The 20,848-nt window shown below is 47.8% G+C and overlaps 1 protein-coding gene across 2 annotated transcripts; it reads left to right on the forward strand.

Moving 5' to 3' along the window:
• Positions 1–93: 93 nt before the first annotated feature.
• On the forward strand, positions 94–20,257 carry LOC147119183 (uncharacterized). Of its 2 annotated transcripts, XM_085984899.1 has the most exons (4): positions 94–347; positions 4,154–4,424; positions 8,005–9,635; positions 19,260–20,257. In XM_085984899.1, exons 3-4 carry the CDS (start codon positions 8,368–8,370, stop codon positions 20,143–20,145), a joined length of 2,154 nt encoding a protein of 717 aa, XP_085841025.1. In that variant the 5' UTR covers positions 94–347; positions 4,154–4,424; positions 8,005–8,367; the 3' UTR covers positions 20,146–20,257. The 2 variants fall into 2 exon arrangements, with proteins under 2 accessions (XP_085841025.1, XP_085841026.1); XM_085984900.1 differs by lacking the exons at positions 94–347; positions 4,154–4,424 and having other exon boundaries at positions 8,353–9,218.
• The last annotated feature ends 591 nt before the right edge of the window (positions 20,258–20,848 follow it).

Genomic DNA, 20,848 nt, shown 5'->3' on the forward strand with positions numbered 1-20,848 from the left:
ACCCGGGCCCACGGTCTGATTGACGGGAGCTTCTGACCAATAGGGAGCGAGCGGGGCGGGGCTGATGGAGCGAGCTGGCGGCGGGCCCTCCAACCAATCGGGGAGCCCGAGGGGCGGGACTAGCGCCGGCTGCTTGCCTGATCCGCAGGGCAGCGAGTTTTTCCAGTCCCTTGTTCAGGGCCAGGGGCGGCTGTGGGCCTTTATTCCCCTTATTGGACACAAGGCTCTTTGTCTCACAACACACTGGCTCAGGTTTTAATAGAGACTTTTAAAATTCTATAGGTATGTGAAAAGGAGAAGAGGAAGTGCAACGAGACCTGGGTGTCCTTGTGCACCAGTCGCTGAAGGTAAGCATGCAGGTGCAGTAGGCGGTTAAGAAGGCCTTCGTAGCGAGAGGGTTTGAGTACAGGAACAAGGATGTCTTGCTGCAGTTGTACAAGGCCTTGGTGAGACCACATCTTGAGTATTGTGTGCAGTTTTGGTCAACTTATCGGAGGAAAGATGTTCTTGCCATGGAGAGAGTGCAGCGAAGATTCACCAGGCTGATACCTGGGATGGCAGGAATGACGTATGAGGAGAGATTGGGACGATTGTACTTATACTCGCTGGAGTTTAGAAGAATGAGAGGGGATCTCATTGAAACTTATAAAATTCTGGCAGGACTAGACAGACTAGATGCAGGAAGGATGTTCCCGATGGTCGGGGAGTCCAGAACCAGGGGTCACAGTCTAAGGATAAGGGGTAGGCCTTTGAGGACAGAAATGAGGAGGAATTTCTTCACCCAGAGAGTGGTGAACCTGTGGAATTCTCTACCACAGAAGGCAGTAGAGGCTAATACATTAAATATATTCAAGAAGGAGTTAGATATATTTCTTAAGGCTAAGGGGATCAAGGGATATGGGGAGAAGGCAGGGACAGGGCACTGAATTTGGATGATCAGCCATGATCTCATTGAATGGCAGAGCAGGCTCAAGGGACCGAATGGCCTACTCCTGCTCCTATCTTCTATGTTTCTATTCGGCCCTTCGAGCCTGATCCTCCATTCAATGAGATCATGGCTGATCTTCTGCCTCAACTCCATTCACCAGCCCTATCGCCATATCCCTTGATGCCATTACTAGTCAGAAATCTATCGACTTCTGTTTTGAATTTACCCAAGGTGTTTCTGCGGCCGCAAATGAGACTGCAGGATGGTGTGTTGCCTCCCTGGTGCAAGGGTCAAGCATGTCTCAGACTCAACATCCAGGGGTATTCAGTATTCAGGAAAGATAGGCAAAAAGGAAAGGGAGGAGGATGCCGAGAAACTCCAGGATGATTTGGATAGGTTGGGTGATTGGGCAAAAACATGGCAGATGCAATATAACGTGGATAAATGTGAGGTTATCCACTTTGGTGGCAAAAAGAGGAAGGCAGATTATTATCTGAATGGCAATAGATTGGGAGAAGGGGAAGTGCAACGAGACCTGGGTGTCCTTGTGCACCAGTCGCTGAAGGTAAGCATGCAGGTGCAGCAGGCGGTTAAGAAGGCAAATGGTATGTTGGCCTTCGTAGCGAAAGGGTTTGAGTACAGGAACAAGGATGTCTTGCTGCAGTTGTACAGGGCCTTGGTGAGACCACATCTTGAATATTGTGTGCAGTTTTGGTCGCCTTATCTGAGGAAGGATGTTCTTGCCATGGAAGGAGTTCAGCGAAGATTCACCAGGCTGATACCTGGGATGGCAGGAATGACATATGAGGAGAGATTGGGACAATTGTACTTGTACTTGCTGGAGTTTAGAAGAATGAGAGGGGATCTTATTGAAACTTATAAAGTTCTGACAGGACTGGACAGACTAGATGCAGAAAGGATGTTCCCGATGGCCAGGGAGTCCAGAACCAGGGGTCACAGTCTAAGGATAAGGGGTAAGCCATTTAGGACAGAGATGAGGAGGAATTTCTTCACCCAGAGAGTAGTGAACCTGTGGAATTCTCTACCACAGAAGGCAGCAGAGGCCAATTCATTAAATATATTCAAGAAGGAGTTGGATATATTTCTTAAGGCTAAAGGGATCAAGGGGTATGGGGAGAAAGCAGGGACCGGGTACTGAAATTGGATGATCAGCCATGATCGCATTGAATGGCGGAGCAGGCTCAAGGGGCCGAATGGCCTACTCCTGCTCCTATCTTCTATGTTTCTATGAAATACTTACCTGCTTTCTGGTGACGTCACACTTCGATTACTTTTTACTCCTCTCCCTCTCTCTGAGATTGGTAAGCCTACCTGGTCTCTGCCACCTCTTTATAGCCTCGCCGCCGCCACCGCTCTGAGGCCTACCTGGTCTCTGCCGCCTCTTTATAGCCTCGCCACCGCCAAGTTTCCCGCCCCCACCGCTCTCTTCTACCGTGAAGACAGATACAAAGTATTTGTTCAGATTGTCTGCCATTTCCCCGTTCCACAGTATTAATTCCCCAGTCTCATCCTCTAAGGGACCAATGTTTAGCTACTCTCTTCCTTTTTATATACCTGTAGAAGCTCTTACTATCCGTTTTAATATTTCTTGCCAGTTTACTCTCATAATTCACCTTCTCTCTCTTTATTTTTTTTTAGTCATCATTTGCTGGTTTTTAAAAATTTCCCAATCCTCTGGTCTCCCACAATCTTGGCAACATTGTATGCCTTTGTTTTCAATTTGATACCATCCTTTACTACCTTAGTTAGCCACGGATGGTGCTCCTTTCTCTTAAAATCTTTCTCACTGGAATATATTTTTGTTGAGAGTTATGAAATATCTCCTTAAATGTCCGCCTCTGCATTTCAACTGTCTTACTCTTTAATTTATTTTGCCAATCCACTTTAGCCAGTTCTGCCCTCATGCCATTGTAATTGCCTTTGTTTAAGATCAGGACACTTGTTTGAGATACAACTTTCTCACCCTCCAACTGAATTTGAAATTCAACCATACTATGATCACTCTTTCCTAGAGGATCCTTTACTATGAGATCATTTATTACACAGTACCAGATCCAGGATAGCCTGCTCCCTGGTTAGTTTCATTCCATGCTGTTCTAGGAAACCATCCCGGATGCACTCTATGAACTCCTCCTCAAGGCTACCATGGCCAATTTGATTTGTCCAATCAATATGGCAATTAAAACCACCCATGATTATTACCATACCTTTTTTACAGGCCTCCATTGTTTGTTGATTTATACTCTGTCCAACAGTATTGCTACTGTTCGGGGGCCTGTAGACTACACCCACCAGAGACTTTTTCCCCATATTATTTTTTATCTCCACCCAAACTGATTCTACATCTTGATCTTCTGAGCCAATATCACTTCTCACCACTGCACTGATCCCATCCTTTACCAACAAAGCCCCCCCACCTCCCTTTCTGTTAACCTTCCGAATTGTCAAATACCCTGGAATATTCAGTTCCCAGCCCAGGTCACCTTGCAACCACGTCTTTGTAATTGCGATCAGATCATACCCATTTGTATCTATTTGTGCCGTAAACTCATCTATCTTGTTACGAATGCTGCGTGCATTCAGATATAGAGCTTTTAACTTTGTCTTTTTACCATTTCTCCTTGTTTTGGCCCCATTTTCTGTTGCACTCTTATTTTTAAACATCCTGTCCCTTCCTGTCACACTCTGGTTATTATTTCCCCTATCTCTATCCTGCTCTATTGCTTTCTCATTTCTCATTGACTTTTTAAATTCCCACTCACCTGGACCCTCCCCCACACTATTTAGTTTAAAGCGATCTCTACAGCCCTAGTTATTCGATTCGCCAGGACTCTAACCCCAGCATGGTTCAAGTGAAGCTCGTCCAAACGGAACAGCTCCCTCTTATCCCAGTACTGGTGCTGGTGCCCCACAATCGAAACCCATTTCTCTCAGCATAGAACATGATTTACTGTGATCGGATTGAGGACTGGAACCATGTTCATTCCAGCAGTTATGGTTTGTTTCTGCTGATCTTAATACCCCTGTACCTGTGCTGGAGATTAATATTCTGTATAAATAGTGAATAAATCAGCTTTGTTTCAAACACACAGTGTGTCAAATATTTGATTTCTCCATGAGAAGAGAAGACAAATTGATGTTCTGTTACCGACTGTTTAATTTTTGGGCCTTTTCTTACTCTACATTATTTCCGTTCTCAACTAGTTCGCCTTCTACCACATCAAACCCCAAGCTTGCTCCGTTTGAGTACACGACTTGTGGGTGTCATAGACTGAACTGTAGTGTCTCACTTACACTCATCTGCCATCAACTGGTCCAGGCAGCGGGCGGTCGAGGAGGTCATTCGGCTCAACTGCCTGCCTCTCTTCCACAGCCACGTTCATGCCCGGTGGCCCTGGAGATGTAGCACGCGGTGTCCGCCGGCACGCTCGAGGCCTTCCGCGACTGGTGGGACTGGAGTACACCATCACCACCGGTAATGGAATTTTAATTTAATTTATTGTTTCCTTTAATGTTTTAAGTTAATTTACAGTTTATTTATTAGCACAAAAGAGTACACTCATCTGCAATTCTTTATAGAACTATCTTGCATAAGATTTGAAATCTGTTATTATTTGTATAATTTAACTCTGTGGATTTGATTTAGTAAAACTCCTCCACACATACTGCACGTGATAACCTTTGAAAGGTTCTGATCTTTGTAATAGTAATTTCTGAGCTTGATAGTCTCGTTGATTTAATTTCTTGTTACAAACATACCTTGCACTATTTCTATCATCGAGATAATTGTTTCAAACACTTCCATTCTTTAGCTCCTCCATTGATCCCTGTCAATGATCCTTTGTTAGGGGCTGGGGTTAGGGTGTAGGCTTAGTGGTTAGTGGTTGTGGCTCTTGGTTATTGGTTAGGATTGGGGTTAGTGGTTGGGGCTTGTGATTATTGGTTAGGATTGGGGTTAGTGGTTGGGGCTAGTGGTTATTGGTTAGGATTGGGGTTAGTGGTTGTGGCTCTTGGTTATTGGTTAGGATTGGAGTTAGTGGTTGGGGCTTGTGATTATTGGTTAGGATTGGGGTTAGTGGTTGGGGCTAGTGGTTATTGGTTAGGATTGGAGTTAGTGGTTGGGGCTTTTGATTATTGGTTAGGATTGGAGTTAGTGGTTGGGGCTAGTGGTTATTGGTTAGGATTGGGGTTAGTGGTTGTGGTTCTTGGTTATTGGTTAGGATTGGGGTTAGTGGTTGTGGCTCTTGGTTATTGGTTAGGATTGGGGTTAGTGGTTGGGGCTAGTGGTTATTGGTTAGGATTGGGGTTAGTGGTTAATGGTTAGGATTGGGGTCAGTGGTTGGGGCTCTTGGTTATTGGTTAGGATTGGGGTTAGTGGTTGGGGCCAGTGGTTATTGGTTAGGATTGGGGTTAGTGGTTGGGGCTAGTGGTTATTGGTTAGGATTGGGGTTAGTGGTTGGGGCTAGTGGTTATTGGTTAGGATTGGGGTTAGTGGTTGGGGCTCGTGGTTATTGGTTAGGATTGGGGTTAGTGGTTGGGGCTAGTGGTTATTGGTTAGGATTGGGGTTAGTGGTTGGGGCTAGTGGTTATTGGTTAGGATTGGGGTTAGTGGTTGGGGCTCGTGGTTATTGGTTAGGATTGGGGTTAGTGGTTGGGGCTCGTGGTTATTGGTTAGGATTGGGGTTAGTGGTTGGGGCCAGTGGTTATTGGTTCGGATTGGGGTTAGTGGTTGGGGCTAGTGGTTATTGGTTCGGATTGGGGTTAGTGGTTGGGGCTCGTGGTTATTGGTTCGGATTGGGGTTAGTGGTTGGGGCTCGTGGTTATTGGTTAGGATTGGGGTTAGTGGTTGGGGCCAGTGGTTATTGGTTAGGATTGGGGTTAGTGGTTGGGGCCAGTGGTTATTGGTTAGGATTGGGGCGAGTGGTTGGGGCCAGTGGTTATTGGTTAGGATTGGGGCGAGTGGTTGGGGTAATCAATTGGAGGTTAGGCTTAGGCATTAGTGATTAGGGTTCGAAACCACTATTAACAACACAGGTGTCACTGGACGCGTCCTTTTTCATTTAGTGTTTTTTAACCTCACACAGACGAGACAGAAAACAGCCTCGTGAATTGTTCATTCGAGAAACATTCTTTCTGGCTGGAGCCTGATTTTTTTCTCTTCTTTCACACCTCGACATTTCTCACAGAAAAAGACATCAGGGACATTTGACTTTGGGATTTGGGGATAAGAACAAGCAGATCCAGGTGTTGGGCTGGTTACATCAAATCATCAGCCTGCCTGAAAAGTGCTTATGACAACAACCTGTCACCATCTGATTCCACCGTCATATCTTCATCCATTACCCTCCTTTCGCCCTCACTAGAGCAGTTTTCACCACCATGACCATTCTCCAAACTGAGGCTCTCTGATTTCCATTTATAGTCTCAATAAAAGTGGTCCCTGGATTTGGTGTCCAGATTCTTTTCCAGCCATTTTGAGATGTCCCTTACCCTGACACCAGAAAGGCAACACACCCTTCGGGACTCTCAATCCTGACTGTAAAGACTACTATCTATCCTTCTAGTTATAGAATCCCCTATACTACAATGTTTCCACTCTGCTCCTCCACCCCTTGGACAGCCTCCTGTTCCACGGTGCCTTGGGCAACATTCTAGTTGTCCTTCCCAGTCTTTCTCCTTATCCTCACAGGTATCGAGTACTTTGTACCTGTTGGACAGGAGCAGTGTCTGCTGGACTTCCTTCACTACTTCTCCTACATTCCCCTTACCCGGCTGACTGACAGTCGCACTCTCCCCTTCCTGCACCTGTGCTTTCTTCTGGTGTGTGACTGTACTCGAGTAAATTATCCAGTAATTCCTGCTCCTCCCTTATATGTCGGAGTGTCTCTAGCTCGGACTCCAGCTCACCGACTCTGAGCTGGAATGTCATGAGGCAGAGACATTTGTTGCAGATGTGGCAGTCTGGGAAAGTCTCGTTGTTCACCAACTCCCACATACCACAATCCCCACACACTGCCTGGTCTTTATTAATGAATGAATGAATTTATTTTTTGTTATCTGTAGTTTATTTCTTGAACTGTGATTAATTACTTCGCTATTTATCAGTTATGAGCGTCTTTAAAAGCAGTTAGAATTTAATCACTTACATCGTTTTCCTTTGACTTACACTTACTTGCACTAATAAATCCTTAATAAGTCAAGCTTAACACTAAAGGGACTAAACACACAAAGGGATATCGCTGCTCTTATCGATATACTTATGTTAATTTACTCTGCTGTGTGTTGATTATAACGTCACATTTTCTGTGTCCTCCGGTGTGATTATTTATTATTTACTGTTGCTCCTTGGTTTAAATTACTGAGCACCTCCTTCCCCCTCAGCATCCAATTCCCATTCTCACCAAATTCCACTTACCACTCTGTTTAGCAAGCCACTCCGTTTAGTAGATTCTCCAGCTCTGTGCCACACCGCTCATCCTCCTCCTGTTCCCTACTCCAAAGGTATCTCTGTCCTCAGCTACCCTACTCACTTTTCTGCCATATTGTTGTTGACCAAAATGGCGGCGGTTTTTACCCAGAATACGGCGTGGGCTAGAATAGGCCCTATCAATGCTGCAGGGGGCTGGTGTGCGCAGGCGCGGGGGGGGGGGCGCTGGTGTGCGCAGGCGCGGGGGGGGGGCTAGGCGCGGGGCGGGTCCCGCGCGTGCGCAGTGCCGCCAGTCGGGTGATGGTGGCGGAAGGCAGAGCGAAGATTCCGAAGCGGGGAGGAGGCGGAGCGCAGGGGAGCAATAGAACCAGCGGGGAGACTTTATAAACAGCCGGGGTGGGCCTCAGGCCCCGAACAAGAGCCTCCAGGCCGGGCGTTTGCCTCGAGTGGGGCGGCAGCTGCGGGGCTTTCTCCCGGTGACAGGCCCGGGGTAACGGCCACCATCTTGAGAGGCTCAGGGGGCAGCAGGGCGCATGCGCGGCCCCCTTGGCCAGGAACCAGGAAGAGAGAATCTTGTCAATTTCTATCCTGGACTCTCAGTGATGGCTTTTGTAAATTCCTTTTACAGGCTGTGAGAAGGGCAGCATTTACACACCGCAAACTCAAACCAAACATCGTATCAAGATCCGACAGAGTCACTCCATTCATCAGGACCCGAATATCATCGGCCTTTCAATGTGGAAGGAGAAATGTTTTTCTGTTCTGTCTGTGGGAAAAGATTTCAAACATCAGTGTGACTGGAAAAGCACCGAGACACACACACCCGAGTGAGAGTGTTCCAGTGCACTGACTGTGGAAAGAGCTTTAACCAGTTACACAGCCTGAAAAACATCGCACCATTCACAGCGGGGAGAAACCGTACACGTGTTCTGTGTGTGGACAAGGCTTCAACTGATCGTCCAACCTGGAGAAACACAAGGACACCTGGACCATGGAGAAACCGTGGAAATGTGGGGACTGTGGGAAGGGATTCAATTACCCATCTGAGCTGGAAACTCATCGACGCAGTCACACTGGGGAGAGGCCGTTTACCTGCACCGTGTGTGGGAAGGGATTCACTCAGTCATCCAGCCTCTATACACACCAACGAGTTCATACTGGAGAGAGGTTATTCACCTGCATTGAATGTGGGAAGGGATTTAATGCTTTATCAACCCTCCTGACACACCAGCTTGTTCACACTGATAAGAGACCTTTTAAATGTTCTGACTGTGAGAAGAGCTTCAAAAGCACAAAGGATTTGTTGACACACCAACGAGTTCACACTGGGGAGAGGCCATTCACCTGCTCCGTGTGTGGGAAGGGATTCACTCAGTCATCTCACCTTCTGACACATCAACTTGTTCACTCTGATAACAAACCTTTTAAATGTTCTGACTGTGAGAAGAGCTTTAAAAGTAAAAAGGATTTACTGATACACCTACGCACCCACACTGGGGAGAGGCCGTTCACCTGCTCCGTGTGTGGGAAGGGTTTCACTTGTTCGTCCCACCTTCTGACACACCAACTTGTTCACTCTGATAAGAGACCGTTTCAGTGTTCTGACTGTGAGAAGAGCTTTAAAAGCAAACAACACCTGCTGAAACACCAACACACTCACACTGGGGAGAGGCCGTTCATCTGCTCCGTGTGTGGGACGGGATTCACCCGATCATCCCACCTGTTGAGACACCAGCGAGTTCACACTGGGGAGAGGCCGTTCATGTGTACTGAGTGTGGAAAGGGATTCACTGATTTATCTGACCTTCTGACACACCAGCGTGTTCACACCGGGGAGAGACCGTTCACCTGCTCTGTGTGTGGGAAGGGATTCACTCAGTCATCCCACCTCACAGAACACCGACATGTTCACACTGATGAGAGACCTTTTGAATGTTCTGACTGTGAGAAGAGCTTTAAAAGCACAAGTGGTCTGCTGAAACATCAACGCACTCACACTGGGGAGAGGCCGTTCACCTGCTCCGTATGTGGGAAAAGATTTACTGATTCATCCTACCTGCTGACACACCAGCGAGTTCACACTAGGGAGAGGCCGTTCACCTGCTCCACGTGTGGGAAGGGATTCATGGATTCCTACAACCTGCTGGCACACCAACCTGTTCACACCGGGGAGTGGACATTCACCTGCTCCATGTGTGGGAAGGGATTCACTGATTCATCCAACCTGCTGACACACCAGCGAGTTCACACCGGGGAGAGGCCGTTCACGTGCTCCGTGTGTGCGAAGGGATTCACTCAGTCATCCTCCTTACTGAGACACCAGCGAGTTCACGACCGACTGCAGAGGTTGGATTCTGCTGTTATTGGTGCTGTTAATCACATCCAGGACTGAACCAGGATGATTCGGACAGTTGGGGTTTGTTTCTGCTGATGTTTATAACCCTATAACTGGGCTGGAGATTAATATTCTGGATAAATATCAAATAAATCAGCTTTGTTTCAAACACACTTTGTGTCGAGTCTGTGATGTCTCCATGATAAGAGGAGACTAATTGGTGTCCTGTTGCTGACTGCTCCATTTTTGAGCCGTTTCTCCTTTCTTACTCTGGATTATTTCGGTTCTGATCTAATTGGCCTACTACCATCCTGGGAGTCCTGTGATACAATGATAATGGATTTGTTGACTAATCACAGCGATCAATCTCTATCAATGAGTCTACAGCAGACCCAGACATGAGGCGAGGAAAACCCAAGTGGTGGAGAGCTTTAGGAGCCATCGGACCAAAGTCACCGCTTCATCCCGAGCATTCTACACTGACCACACGTCATGTCTCAAATTACTCACACACTGTGTCCCAAAATCTTATTCTATGAATGAAATCGGCCCAATTTGCATTTGAATGAATCAACACTAACTGCTTCCACCGTCTCCCTAGGGAGCCTGTCCCATAGATTGACCACTCACTGAACTATTGTTCCCACAGATTGGATTTGAATTTACCCCCTTCAAGCGCAGGCCGTGTCCTCTGGTTCTACTGTTCTGGACAGGGTGAAATAACTTGTCATGCTCTACATTATCCAGTCCCTTTAGAATCCTAAAAACAGCAATCCTATCACCTCTCCACCTTCTCTTTCCAGTGTGAACAGGCGCAGTTTACATAACCTGGACATGTTGGCTCGATACTCAGTTAAATTCTGACACAAACCCTTTGATGCTTCTTAAATTGCATTAACCGACACTTCACAGAATCCTAGAATGATACAGCACAGAAGGAGGCCATTCGGCCCATCGTGCCTGTGCAGCTCTCTGAAAGATCCATCCAATTACAAAAGCAAAATACTGCGGATGCTGGAAATCTGAAATAAAGAGAGAAAATGCTGGAAATCCTCAGCAGGTCAGGCAGTGTCTGTGGAGAGAGAAACAGAGCTAACGGTTCAGGTCACTGACCTTCCATCAGAACCTTTCATCACACATTATAATCTAATGTATTACTCACTCTGGTTTAAGCTTATATTGTGGTTAATAACGGCAAACTCTGTTGTTTCTCCTGATCTGATTACAGTTTCCAACCAGTCGATTCAGTGGAATGTCTTATCAGTGTTGCCATGGCGATCTGTCTGCAGTGAAATGCCTGTTTGACTTCTTGAAAGTGCAAAGTATCTGCTGACAGACCAGCGAGTTCACACTGGGGAGAGGCCGTTCACCTGCTCCGTGTGTGGGGAGGGATTCAGTTTATCATCCAACCTGCTGAGACACCAGCGAGTTCACACTGGGGAGAGGCAGTTCACCTGCTCCGTGTGTGGGAAGGGATTAAGTCCATCATTCAACCTGCGGACACACCAGCGAGTTCACACTGGGGAGAGGCCGGTCACCTGCTCCGTGTGTGGGAAGGGATTCAGTCTATCATCCAACCTGCTGACACACCAGCGAGTTCACAAGTGACTGCAGGGGTTGGATTCTGTTGCTATTGCTGCTGTTAAATCATCCAGGACTGAACCATGTTCATTGTGACAGTTGGGGTTTGTTTCAGCTGATGTTAGTAACCCCTATAACTGGGCTGGAGTTTAATCTGTATCAATGTCAAATAAATGAGCTTTGTTTCCCACACACGCAGTGTGTCAGGTCCTTGATATCTCGACAATAAGACGAGCTGATTGAGGACTTGTTACAAACTGAGTGGAATCCATCTGAGAACTGAGTTCCCACAACTTGTTAAAAGATGGATCTACAAGATGTCCAAGTCTGACAGGACAGAAAATTCTATTATATCACAGGGTCCACTTCAACCCTCCAGGACAGTGAGCCCCTGTAACATTGGATTTTAACCTATGGGAAATATTCTGATAATCTGTTATTGTCACGGGGCAAAGCAGACTTGTTACTTTAACATCAGTTTAATCAAACTCAATGGACAATCCGATCTTCAAAGGGAAACGTCTCCTTAAAGCTGACGGTGTTGGCAGTTCTGCAGCTCATTTCTCAGTGTGAGCGTGTCAGAATGAAAAGCTTTAACAACAGCCGATGTTTCACAATGGGAGACCTCACCAGACCAAAGGCCATTGGTGGAGTTTAATGGGCTGTTTGTGTCACTGGGCTACAGGAGGCCATTTTTAACTGAAGGAAAACTGGTCACAGCAAACAGAGAGTTTAACAGACTGTCCCTGGTCCACTCGAACCCCCACCTTCTCTCTCTCTCTCACTATTTATGGGTACTGCTGCAGTAATTGCTCCTCTGACCTTTCCTCTCTTGTCCCTCCTACACCCCTAATACACGGCCCGACACAATCTCCTTCCCCCTACATCCTCACTGTGCTGGAATCCACACCAGTCTCCCCATCTGCTCCTTGTTCTCTCCCTGGATCTGAAAACTACTGAACTCACTCTTCCCCTCCTGAAGTCTACAGGCTCTAAAACTGAAGCTTGGTGTCCCTCAGTCCCGACTCCTTGATTTTCCTCCCCTTCTCTCCTCCTCTTTCCCCCTTGGTTGTGTTCCACACTCTGGGCCTTGGGCCTTCCCCGGGGATTCTCAGTATGAACAGGTGGGATGTGTTTGGAGACAGGGTGTCCCGGCTCTCCACCTTTAAAGGGACAAGGAGACGACCAGCTGGGCTGAATGGCCCTGCTTTATGACATCACTGCAGTGCCTAGCAACCAACCTCCCTGAGCCCTGCTCATTATGGGCTGGGTTTAGCTCAGTGCTGTTACAGGAAGGGAAACAGGAGCAGGATTCGCTCCGTGTGGAGCCCAGGATTAATGGGGAGAGTTACAGGATCAATTTATACCTTATTGAGTGAGGAATGTCATTGTCCCGGACACTCCCTGTCCCTCGGTATCTGTGTCGGGGAGCGGCTGATGGGTTTACTCTGTATCTGACCCGTGCTGTACCCGACTGGAGTGTGTTTGATGCTGACACTAGGGGCTCAGCTCCACGAGCACAACATTTAACCCAAAGATGATCTGATAAACCCATCAGCTTCTCCCCTGGACACAGGTCCTGAGGGACAGGGAGTGTCTCTGATATTTTGGTCGGTGTCGTTGATCAAGTTTAAACACCTCGCTCACATCTCCTCTCACCCTGCTTTGTTCTAATGAGAAGTGCCCCAGTTTCTCTCGTCTCTCCTGGGAAAGAAAGAGAAGTTCGCCTCAGTTAGAAACTCAAACAGGCGCTTCACTGCAGACAGGTCATCATGAGGAAACATTTCTTTACCCAGCGAGTTATTACGATCTGAAAATGCACTGCCTGAAAGGGTGGAGGAAGCAGATTCAAGAGTAACTTTCAAAAGAGAATTGGATAAATATTTGAAGGGAAAACATTTACTGGGATATGGGGAAAGAGCAAGGAAGTGGGACTAATTGGATAGCTCTCCCAAAGAGCTGGCACAAGCATGATGGGCCGAATGGCCGCCTTTTGTGCTGTATCATTCTCTGATTCTCTGATAACTAAAGCCTCTTATCCGTGGTATAACCTCAGTTAATTTATTCTGCAGCCTCTCTGTGGCCCCGACATCCTTCCTAGTGTAAGATGCCCAAAACTTATTGTAACTGTAGCTGAACCGATGGTTTTGTTTTCTACGCCCCATTTATAAAAAACCTCGGGTAACATTTTTAAACCACTTTATAAACTTATCCTCCAACTTTTAAAGATTTGTGTATCTGATCTCCCTGTAGATTTTAGAGATATTAACATAACATGGCTGAAATACATTGACATCAAATGTCTGATATAATGTGTATTATGGGAAAGAGAAGTTTAGTCTGAGTTAGAAACACAAGCAGTGTTTCACTGCAGACAGGTCGCCATGGCAACACTGATAAGACATTCCATTCACTGAATTGACTGGTTGGAATCTGTAATCAGATCAGCGGAAAGAACAGGTTTTGTCTGTTATTAACCACAATATAAGCTTAGAATCAGAGAATGGTTACAGCACAGAAGGAGGCCATTCGGCCCATTGAGCCCATGCTGGCTCTCTGCAAGAGCACTTCAGCTAGTCCCACTCCACCGCCCTTTCCCCGTAGCCCTGCAAATGTTTTTCTTTCAGCTACTCATCCAATTCCCTTTTGAAAGCCGTGATTGAATCTGCTTCCACCACCCTTTCAGGCAGTGCATTCCAGATCCTAACCATTCGCTGCGTAAAGAAGTTTTTCCTCATGTCGCCTTTGGTTCTTTTCCCAATCACCTTAAATCTGTGTCCTCTGGTTCTCGACCCTTCCACCAATGGGAACAGTTTTTCTCTCTCTACTCTGCCTAGACCCCTCGTGATTTTGAACACTTCTATCTGATCTCCTCCCAACCTTCTCTGCTCTAAGGAGAACCACCCCAGCTTCTTCTGTCTATCCACGTAACCGAAGTCCCTCATTCCTGGAACCATTCTTGTAAATCTTTTCTGCACCATTTCTAAGGCCTTCACATCCTTCCTAATGTGCGGGGCCCAGAATTGGACACAATACTCCAGTTGAGGCCGAGCCAGTGTTTTATGAAGGTTCATCATAACTTCCTTGCTTTTATACTCTGTGCTTTCCTTGCTTTTGTTGCCTCTTGTTGCTGGCTCCAGGCACTGGAGCGGTTCCTGTGTGTTCAGCTCTCAGCTGCAGTCAGTACCTGGGCCGGGCTCAGCACTTTACCCAGCACATCTCTGTCCACGTTGTCATACTTGACACGGAGGGGCTGCGCAGGCTTCTCGTCCACCTCGGTCAGGACGAGAGGTCCCGACCACTCGTACAAGTCTACGGGCATGTTGCGGCCGCACTGCGGACAGCCCGGGCTTAGGCTGCGCGAGCTGGAGCCACGTGAGCTACACCGGAGAAGGTTGAGATTCCAGAAATAGTGGGGAACCAAGGGGCTAATGAGAGTGAGGAACTTAAAGTAATTCATATCAGTCACGAAAAAGTACTTGAGAAACTAACGGGACTAAAAGCCGACAAATCCCCTGGACCTGACGGCCGACATCCTAGGGTTCTAAACGAGGTGGCTGCAGAGATAGTGGATGCATTGGTCGTGATCTTCCAAAATTCCCTAGATTCTGGAAAGGTCCTCGTGGAATGGAAGGTAGCAAATGTAACCCTGCTATTCAAGAAAGGAGGGAGAGAGAAAACAGGGATCTACAGGCCAGTTAGCCTGACATCAGTCCTCGGGAAAATGCTGGAATCCATTATTAAGGAAGTGGAACAGGGCACTTAGAAAATGATTATATGATTAGGCAGAGTCAACATGGTTTTATGAAAGGGAAATCGTGTTTGCATAAAGCTCCAAAGTGGGTTCCAAATCATTAATGCTCCAGATTCTAAGATTGGGAAGTGAACAGCTGTGAAATGGTAGGTTTTAGACCACTTCTGCAGCCTTCACCTATTCAGAGCAATCCACAGTCATTGAGAACCCGACATACTTACCTGACGTGATAGCCGCTCTCCGGGAACCTCGTTAAAAACCTGGGGAAATGGTAAGTACTTGGGAAAATGGTGCTTAACTACCTTTTAACAAGCTTTAAAGTATCTAAATTGGCTGACCCACCGCTTGGTGTCGGGTCTGTTCAGGGATGACAGACCCGACACTTAGAAAACTCACAAGGAGGCGGTTCAGAGCGGGATAACGACTCGCTGTCAGTTTTTGTGATTTTGACAGCGCACTTTCCTCCAAACCCGCACTCTGAGCGCCGGCAAAATTCAGCCCTCAGAGAATGCGTACAGTTCTGGTCACCATATTATAAAAAGGATATAGAGGCACCGGAGAGAGTGCAGAGAAGATTTAGAAGGATGATACCAGAAATGCAAGGGTATACATATCAGGAAAGGATCAACAGGCTGGGTCTCTGTTCACTTGAAAAAAGGCTGAGGGGTGAACTAATAGAGGTCCTTAAAATTATGAAAATGTTTTGGTAGAGTGGATACAGAGAGAATGTTTCCACTTGTGGGGAAGAGCATAACTAGAGGCCATCAATATAAGACAGTCACCAAGAAATCCAGTAAGGAATTCAGAAGAAACTTCTTTACCCAGAGAGTGGTGAGAATGTGGAACTCGCTACCACAGGGAGTGGTTGGAGCGAATAATATCGATGCATTTAAGGGGAGGCTGGACAAGCATATGAGGGAGAAGGGAATAGAGGGTTATGGTGATAGATTTAGATGAGGAAAAATGGGAGGAGACTGGTATGGAGCAGAAACACCAGCATGGACTGGTTGGGCCAAATGGCCTGTTTCTGTGCAGTATATCCTGTGTAATCCTGTGTAATTCTAACAATCTCAGTTTTGCAATTTTCAATTCACTATTCCCTGTAAAGCGATTGTTAAAACCTGAGCCAGTGTGTTGTGAGACAAAGAGCCTTGTGTCCAATAAGGGGAATAAAGGCCCACAGCCTCCCCTGGCCCCGGGCCCCGAACAAGGGACTGGAGAAACTCGCTGCCCTGCGGATCAGACAATCAGCCGGCGCTAATCCCGCCCCTCGGGCTCCCCGATTGGTTGGAGGACCCGCCGCCGGCTCGCAACTCCAGCCCCGCCCCGCTCGCTCCCTATTGGTCGGAAGCTCCCGTCAATCAGGCCGCGGGCCTGGGTCACGTGTCCCTCACCGGGCGGAGCTGCAGGTCGGCGGGAGCGGGGTCGGGAGATTAATAAACCGGGTAGGCCGCACCACAGGGTTTATAAAGTTGGTGGAGAGAGCGGGTTAATGAACCCCGGGGGACGCGGACTGCACACACCCTGAGTGCGGCCCCAGGCCCCATTATTAAAGCACTCAACATTATCTGCTTCACAAACACCTGGGGTGGGCTTCAGGCCCCGAACAAGAGCCTCCGGGCCGGGCCTTTGCCCCGAATGGGGCGGCAGCTGCGGGGCTTTCTTCCGATGACAGGCCCGGCGTAACGGCCGCCATCTTGAGAGGCTCAGGGGGCAGTAGGGCGCATGCGCGGCCCCCTTGGCCAGGAACCAGGAGGAGAGAATCTTGTCCATTTCTATCCTGCACTCACAGTGATGGCTTTTTTAAACTCCTTTTACAGGCTGTGAGAAGGGCAGCATTTACACACCGCAAACTCAAACCAAACATCACATCAAGATCTGACAAAGTCACTCCATTCATCAGGACCCGAATATCATCGGCCTTTGAATGTGGAAGGAGAAATGTTTGTCTGTTCTGTCTGTGGGAAAAGATTTCAAACATCAGTGTGACTGGAAAAGCACCGAGACACACACACCCGAGTGAGAGTGTTCCAGTGCACTGACTGTGGAAAGAGCTTTAACCAGTTACACAGCCTGAAAAAACATTGCACCGTTCACAGCGGGGAGAAACCGTACACATGTTCTGTGTGTGGACGAGGCTTCAACCGATCGTCCAACCTGGAGAGACACAATGACACCCGCCCCATGGAGAAACCGTGGAAATGTGGGGACTGTGGGAAGGGATTCAATTACCCGTCTGAGCTGGAATCTCATCGATGCAGTCACACCGGGGAGAGGCTGTTCACCTGTTCCGTGTGTGGGAAAACATCATTTGTTTCACACTTGGCGCAAAAAGAATATATTAATGGCAACAATTCATTTGAGTTGATTTTAAATAGATTAGTTTACAAATTGAATCATGTTTCTCTCATTGCATTTCCCAACTCAGATTCATGGCCTCGTTTACTTTCTTCCTCTGAGCCCCTGAACCTCATCTGGCAGCGTAATGTTGGCGAGTGGTGATTGATGTCCCTGGGAACCAATAGGAAGAGAGTTCAGAGGCCGGAGGGCCAAGGGAGCAGCGCATTCTGCAACCAATCGCGGTGTTTGAGGAGTGGAACCTGAGTCGGGTGAGTCAGTGTGAAGCCGTTAAACAATTTATTCTTTTAAAACTTAAATTGAGATTTCATTTGTCAACAGAACAGTTTAACATTTGTTAGTATTTTGTTTCCCTGGAGTTCCTATTATGAGTTTCAGACACTTCAGTGCCAAGTGGACCAGGTGTTTACAACCCTCTTAATAAGGAGAAACTGACTCCAGTGTCAGAAGGGTCGGTAACCAGAGGACTCAGATTTAAGGTCATTGTCAAAAGAACCAGCGGCGACATGAGGAAAGAATTTAAGCAGCGAGTTGTTATGACCTGGAAGGCACTGCCTGAAGTGGTGGTGGAAGCAGATTCAATGGCAACTTTCAAAGGGGAATTGGAGAACTACTTGAATTGGAAACAAATTGCGGGTCTGTGGGTATAAAGCAGAGGAGTGGGACTAAATTCAAAGAGCTGGCTCTGGGACAATGGGCCGAAGGGCTGCACCATTCTCTGAGTCTATGAACTCTCTACTCCTCCAATTCTGGCCTGTTGTGCATCCCCCACTTCCTTCGCTCCACCATTGGTGGCCGTGCCTTCAGTTGCCTCGGCCCTAAGGTCAATTTTTGCCTGATTCTGCTCTTGTGAAGCACCTTGGAACGTTTTACTATCTTAAAGCCGCTATGTAAATGCAAGTTGTTGTTGGTGTGCTACCATTGGCCTCAGCTTTTCCAGACAGAATCAGCCAGGGCCGGCGGCTGTGCTGCTCTCCATGGTCGAAATGCTGGCAGCTCACTGTATAGGCCCACAAGCTCAGAATTGCCATTAGCAAGGAATTGGAGGGCAAAGAGTGACTGGGCTGAACCCTATCATCAAGCACCACCTTCAGGAGAGAAAGGGAATAAAATCCGAATTTCTATCCTGTATTTACAGTCATGACTTTTGTAAACTGCTTTTACAGGGCATTAGAAGGCAGACGAGAAATTCAAACCAAACATCACGTCAAAATCTGACAGAGTGACACGATTCATCAGGACCTGGATATCATCGGCCTTTTAATATAGAAGGAGAAATGTTTGTCTGTGGGAGAAGATTTCAAATGTCAGTGTGACTAGAAAAGCACTGAGACACACACACCCGAGTGAGAGTGTTCCAGGGCACTGACTGTGGAAAGAGCCTTAACCAGTTACACAACCTGAAAAAACATTGCACCGTTCACAGCGGGGAGAAACCGTACACGTGTTCTGTGTGTGGACGAGGCTTCAACCGATCATCCAACCTGGAGAGACACAAGGAGACTCGCACGATGGAGAAACCGTGGAAATGTGAGGACTGTGGGAAGGGATTCAGTTCCCCATCGAAGCTAGAAATTCATCGACGCAGTCATACTGGGGAGAGGCCGTTCACCTGCTTCATGTGTGGGAAGAGATTCACTTGTTCATCCGAGCTTCTGAGACACCAGTGCATTCACACTGGGGAGAGGCTGTTCACCTGCTCCATGTGTGGGAAGAGATTCACTTGTTCATCTGAGCTTGTGAAGCACCAGCACATTCACACTGGAGAGGGTCTGTTCACCTGCTCCGTGTGTAAGAAGGGATTCACTCGTTCATCCAAGCTTCTGAGACACCAGCGAGTTCACGCTGAGGAGAGGCCGTTCACCTGCTCCGTGTGTGGGAAGGGATTCACTCAGTCATCCAACCTGCTGACACACCAGCGAGTTCACACCGGGGAGAGACCGTTCACCTGCTCTGTGTGTGGGAAGGGATTCACTCAGTCATCCAACCTGCTGACACACCAGCGAGTTCACACCGGGGAGAGGCCGTTCACCTGCTCCGTGTGTGGGAAGGGATTCACTCAGCACTCCAGCTTGCTGACACACCAGCGACTTCACACTGGGGAGAGGCCATTCACCTGCTCCATGTGTGGGAAGGGATTCACTCAGCACTCCAGCTTGTTGACACACCAGCGACTTCACACTGGGGAGAGGCCGTTCACGTGCTCCGTGTGTGGGAAGGGATTCACTAATTCATCCGATGTTCTGACACACCAGCGAGTTCACACTGGGGAGAGACCGTTCACCTGCTCTGAGTGTGGGAAGGGATTCACTCGGTCATCGCACCTCACTACACATCAACTTGTTCACACAGATAAAAGACCTTTTAAATGTTCTGACTGTGAGAAGATCTTTAAAAGCACAAAGGAACTGCTGATACACCAACGAGTTCACACTGGGGAGAGGCCGTTCACCTGCTCCATGTGTGGGAAGGGATTCACTCAGTCATCTAACCTGCTGACACACCAGCGAGTTCACACTGAGGAGAGGCCGTTCACCTGCTCAGTGTGTGGGAAGGGATTCACTCAGTCATCCAATCTGCTGACACACCAGCGACTTCACACCGGGGAGAGGCCGTTCACCTGCTCAATGTGTGGGATGGGATTCACTCGTTCATCCCAACTGCTGAGACACCAGCGAGTTCACCAGTGTCTGCAGGGGTTGGATTCTGCTGTTGCTGCTGTTAATCACATCCAGGACTGAACCATGTTCATTCTGACAGTTGGAGTTTGTTTCTGCTGGTGTTATTAACCCTATAACTGGGCTGGAGTTTAATATTCTGGATATATGTCAAATAAATCAGCTTTGCTTTCAATGCATTCCTGCAGATTTTTGTCACCATTTCTCCTTCATTTACAGATGCTCCCTAACCAGTCACCATTTCTCCCTCATTTACAGACACTCCCTGACCAGTCACCATTTCTCCTCCATTTACAGATGCTCCCTGACCAGCCACCATTTCTCCTCCATTTACAGACACTCCCTGACCAGTCACCATTTCTCCTCCATTTACAGACACTCCCTGACCAGCCACCATTTCTCCTCCATTTACAGACTCTCCCTGACCAGTCCCTCTTTCTCCTCCATTTACAGACGCTCCCTGACTTCCTGTCTGTCCTGGAGGTTGGTGCGGGGCCCCTATGCTGAGGGAACAGGCGGGTGGATAATGTTCACTGTTTTTAAAGGTAGTAATCTCAGGATTGCTACCAGTGCCACGTGCTAGTCAGAGTAGAAATAGAAGGATATTTCAGATGAATACGTGGCTAGAGGAATGGTGCAAGGGGGAGGGATTCAAATTCCTGGGACATTGGAACCGGTTCTGGGGGAGGTGGGACCAATACAAAACGGATGGTTTGCACCTGAGCAGGGCTGGGACCGATGTCCTAGGGGGAGTGTTTGCTCGTGC

The sequence above is a fragment of the Somniosus microcephalus genome, chromosome 4 (genome assembly GCF_052327205.1).
Source record: "Somniosus microcephalus isolate GS21.2 chromosome 4, FLI_Smic_1.0, whole genome shotgun sequence".
Taxonomy (NCBI): domain Eukaryota; kingdom Metazoa; phylum Chordata; class Chondrichthyes; order Squaliformes; family Somniosidae; genus Somniosus; species Somniosus microcephalus.

Coding starts and splice junctions, on each gene's coding strand:
- LOC147119183 (XM_085984899.1), top strand. CDS start 8,368: ATGGAGAAACCGTGGAAATGTGGGGACTGTGGGAAGGGATTCAATTAC. Junction 9,636..19,259: donor CGAGTTCACACCGGGGAGAG/GCCGTTCACGTG, acceptor CGCTGAGGAGAG/GCCGTTCACCTGCTCCGTGT.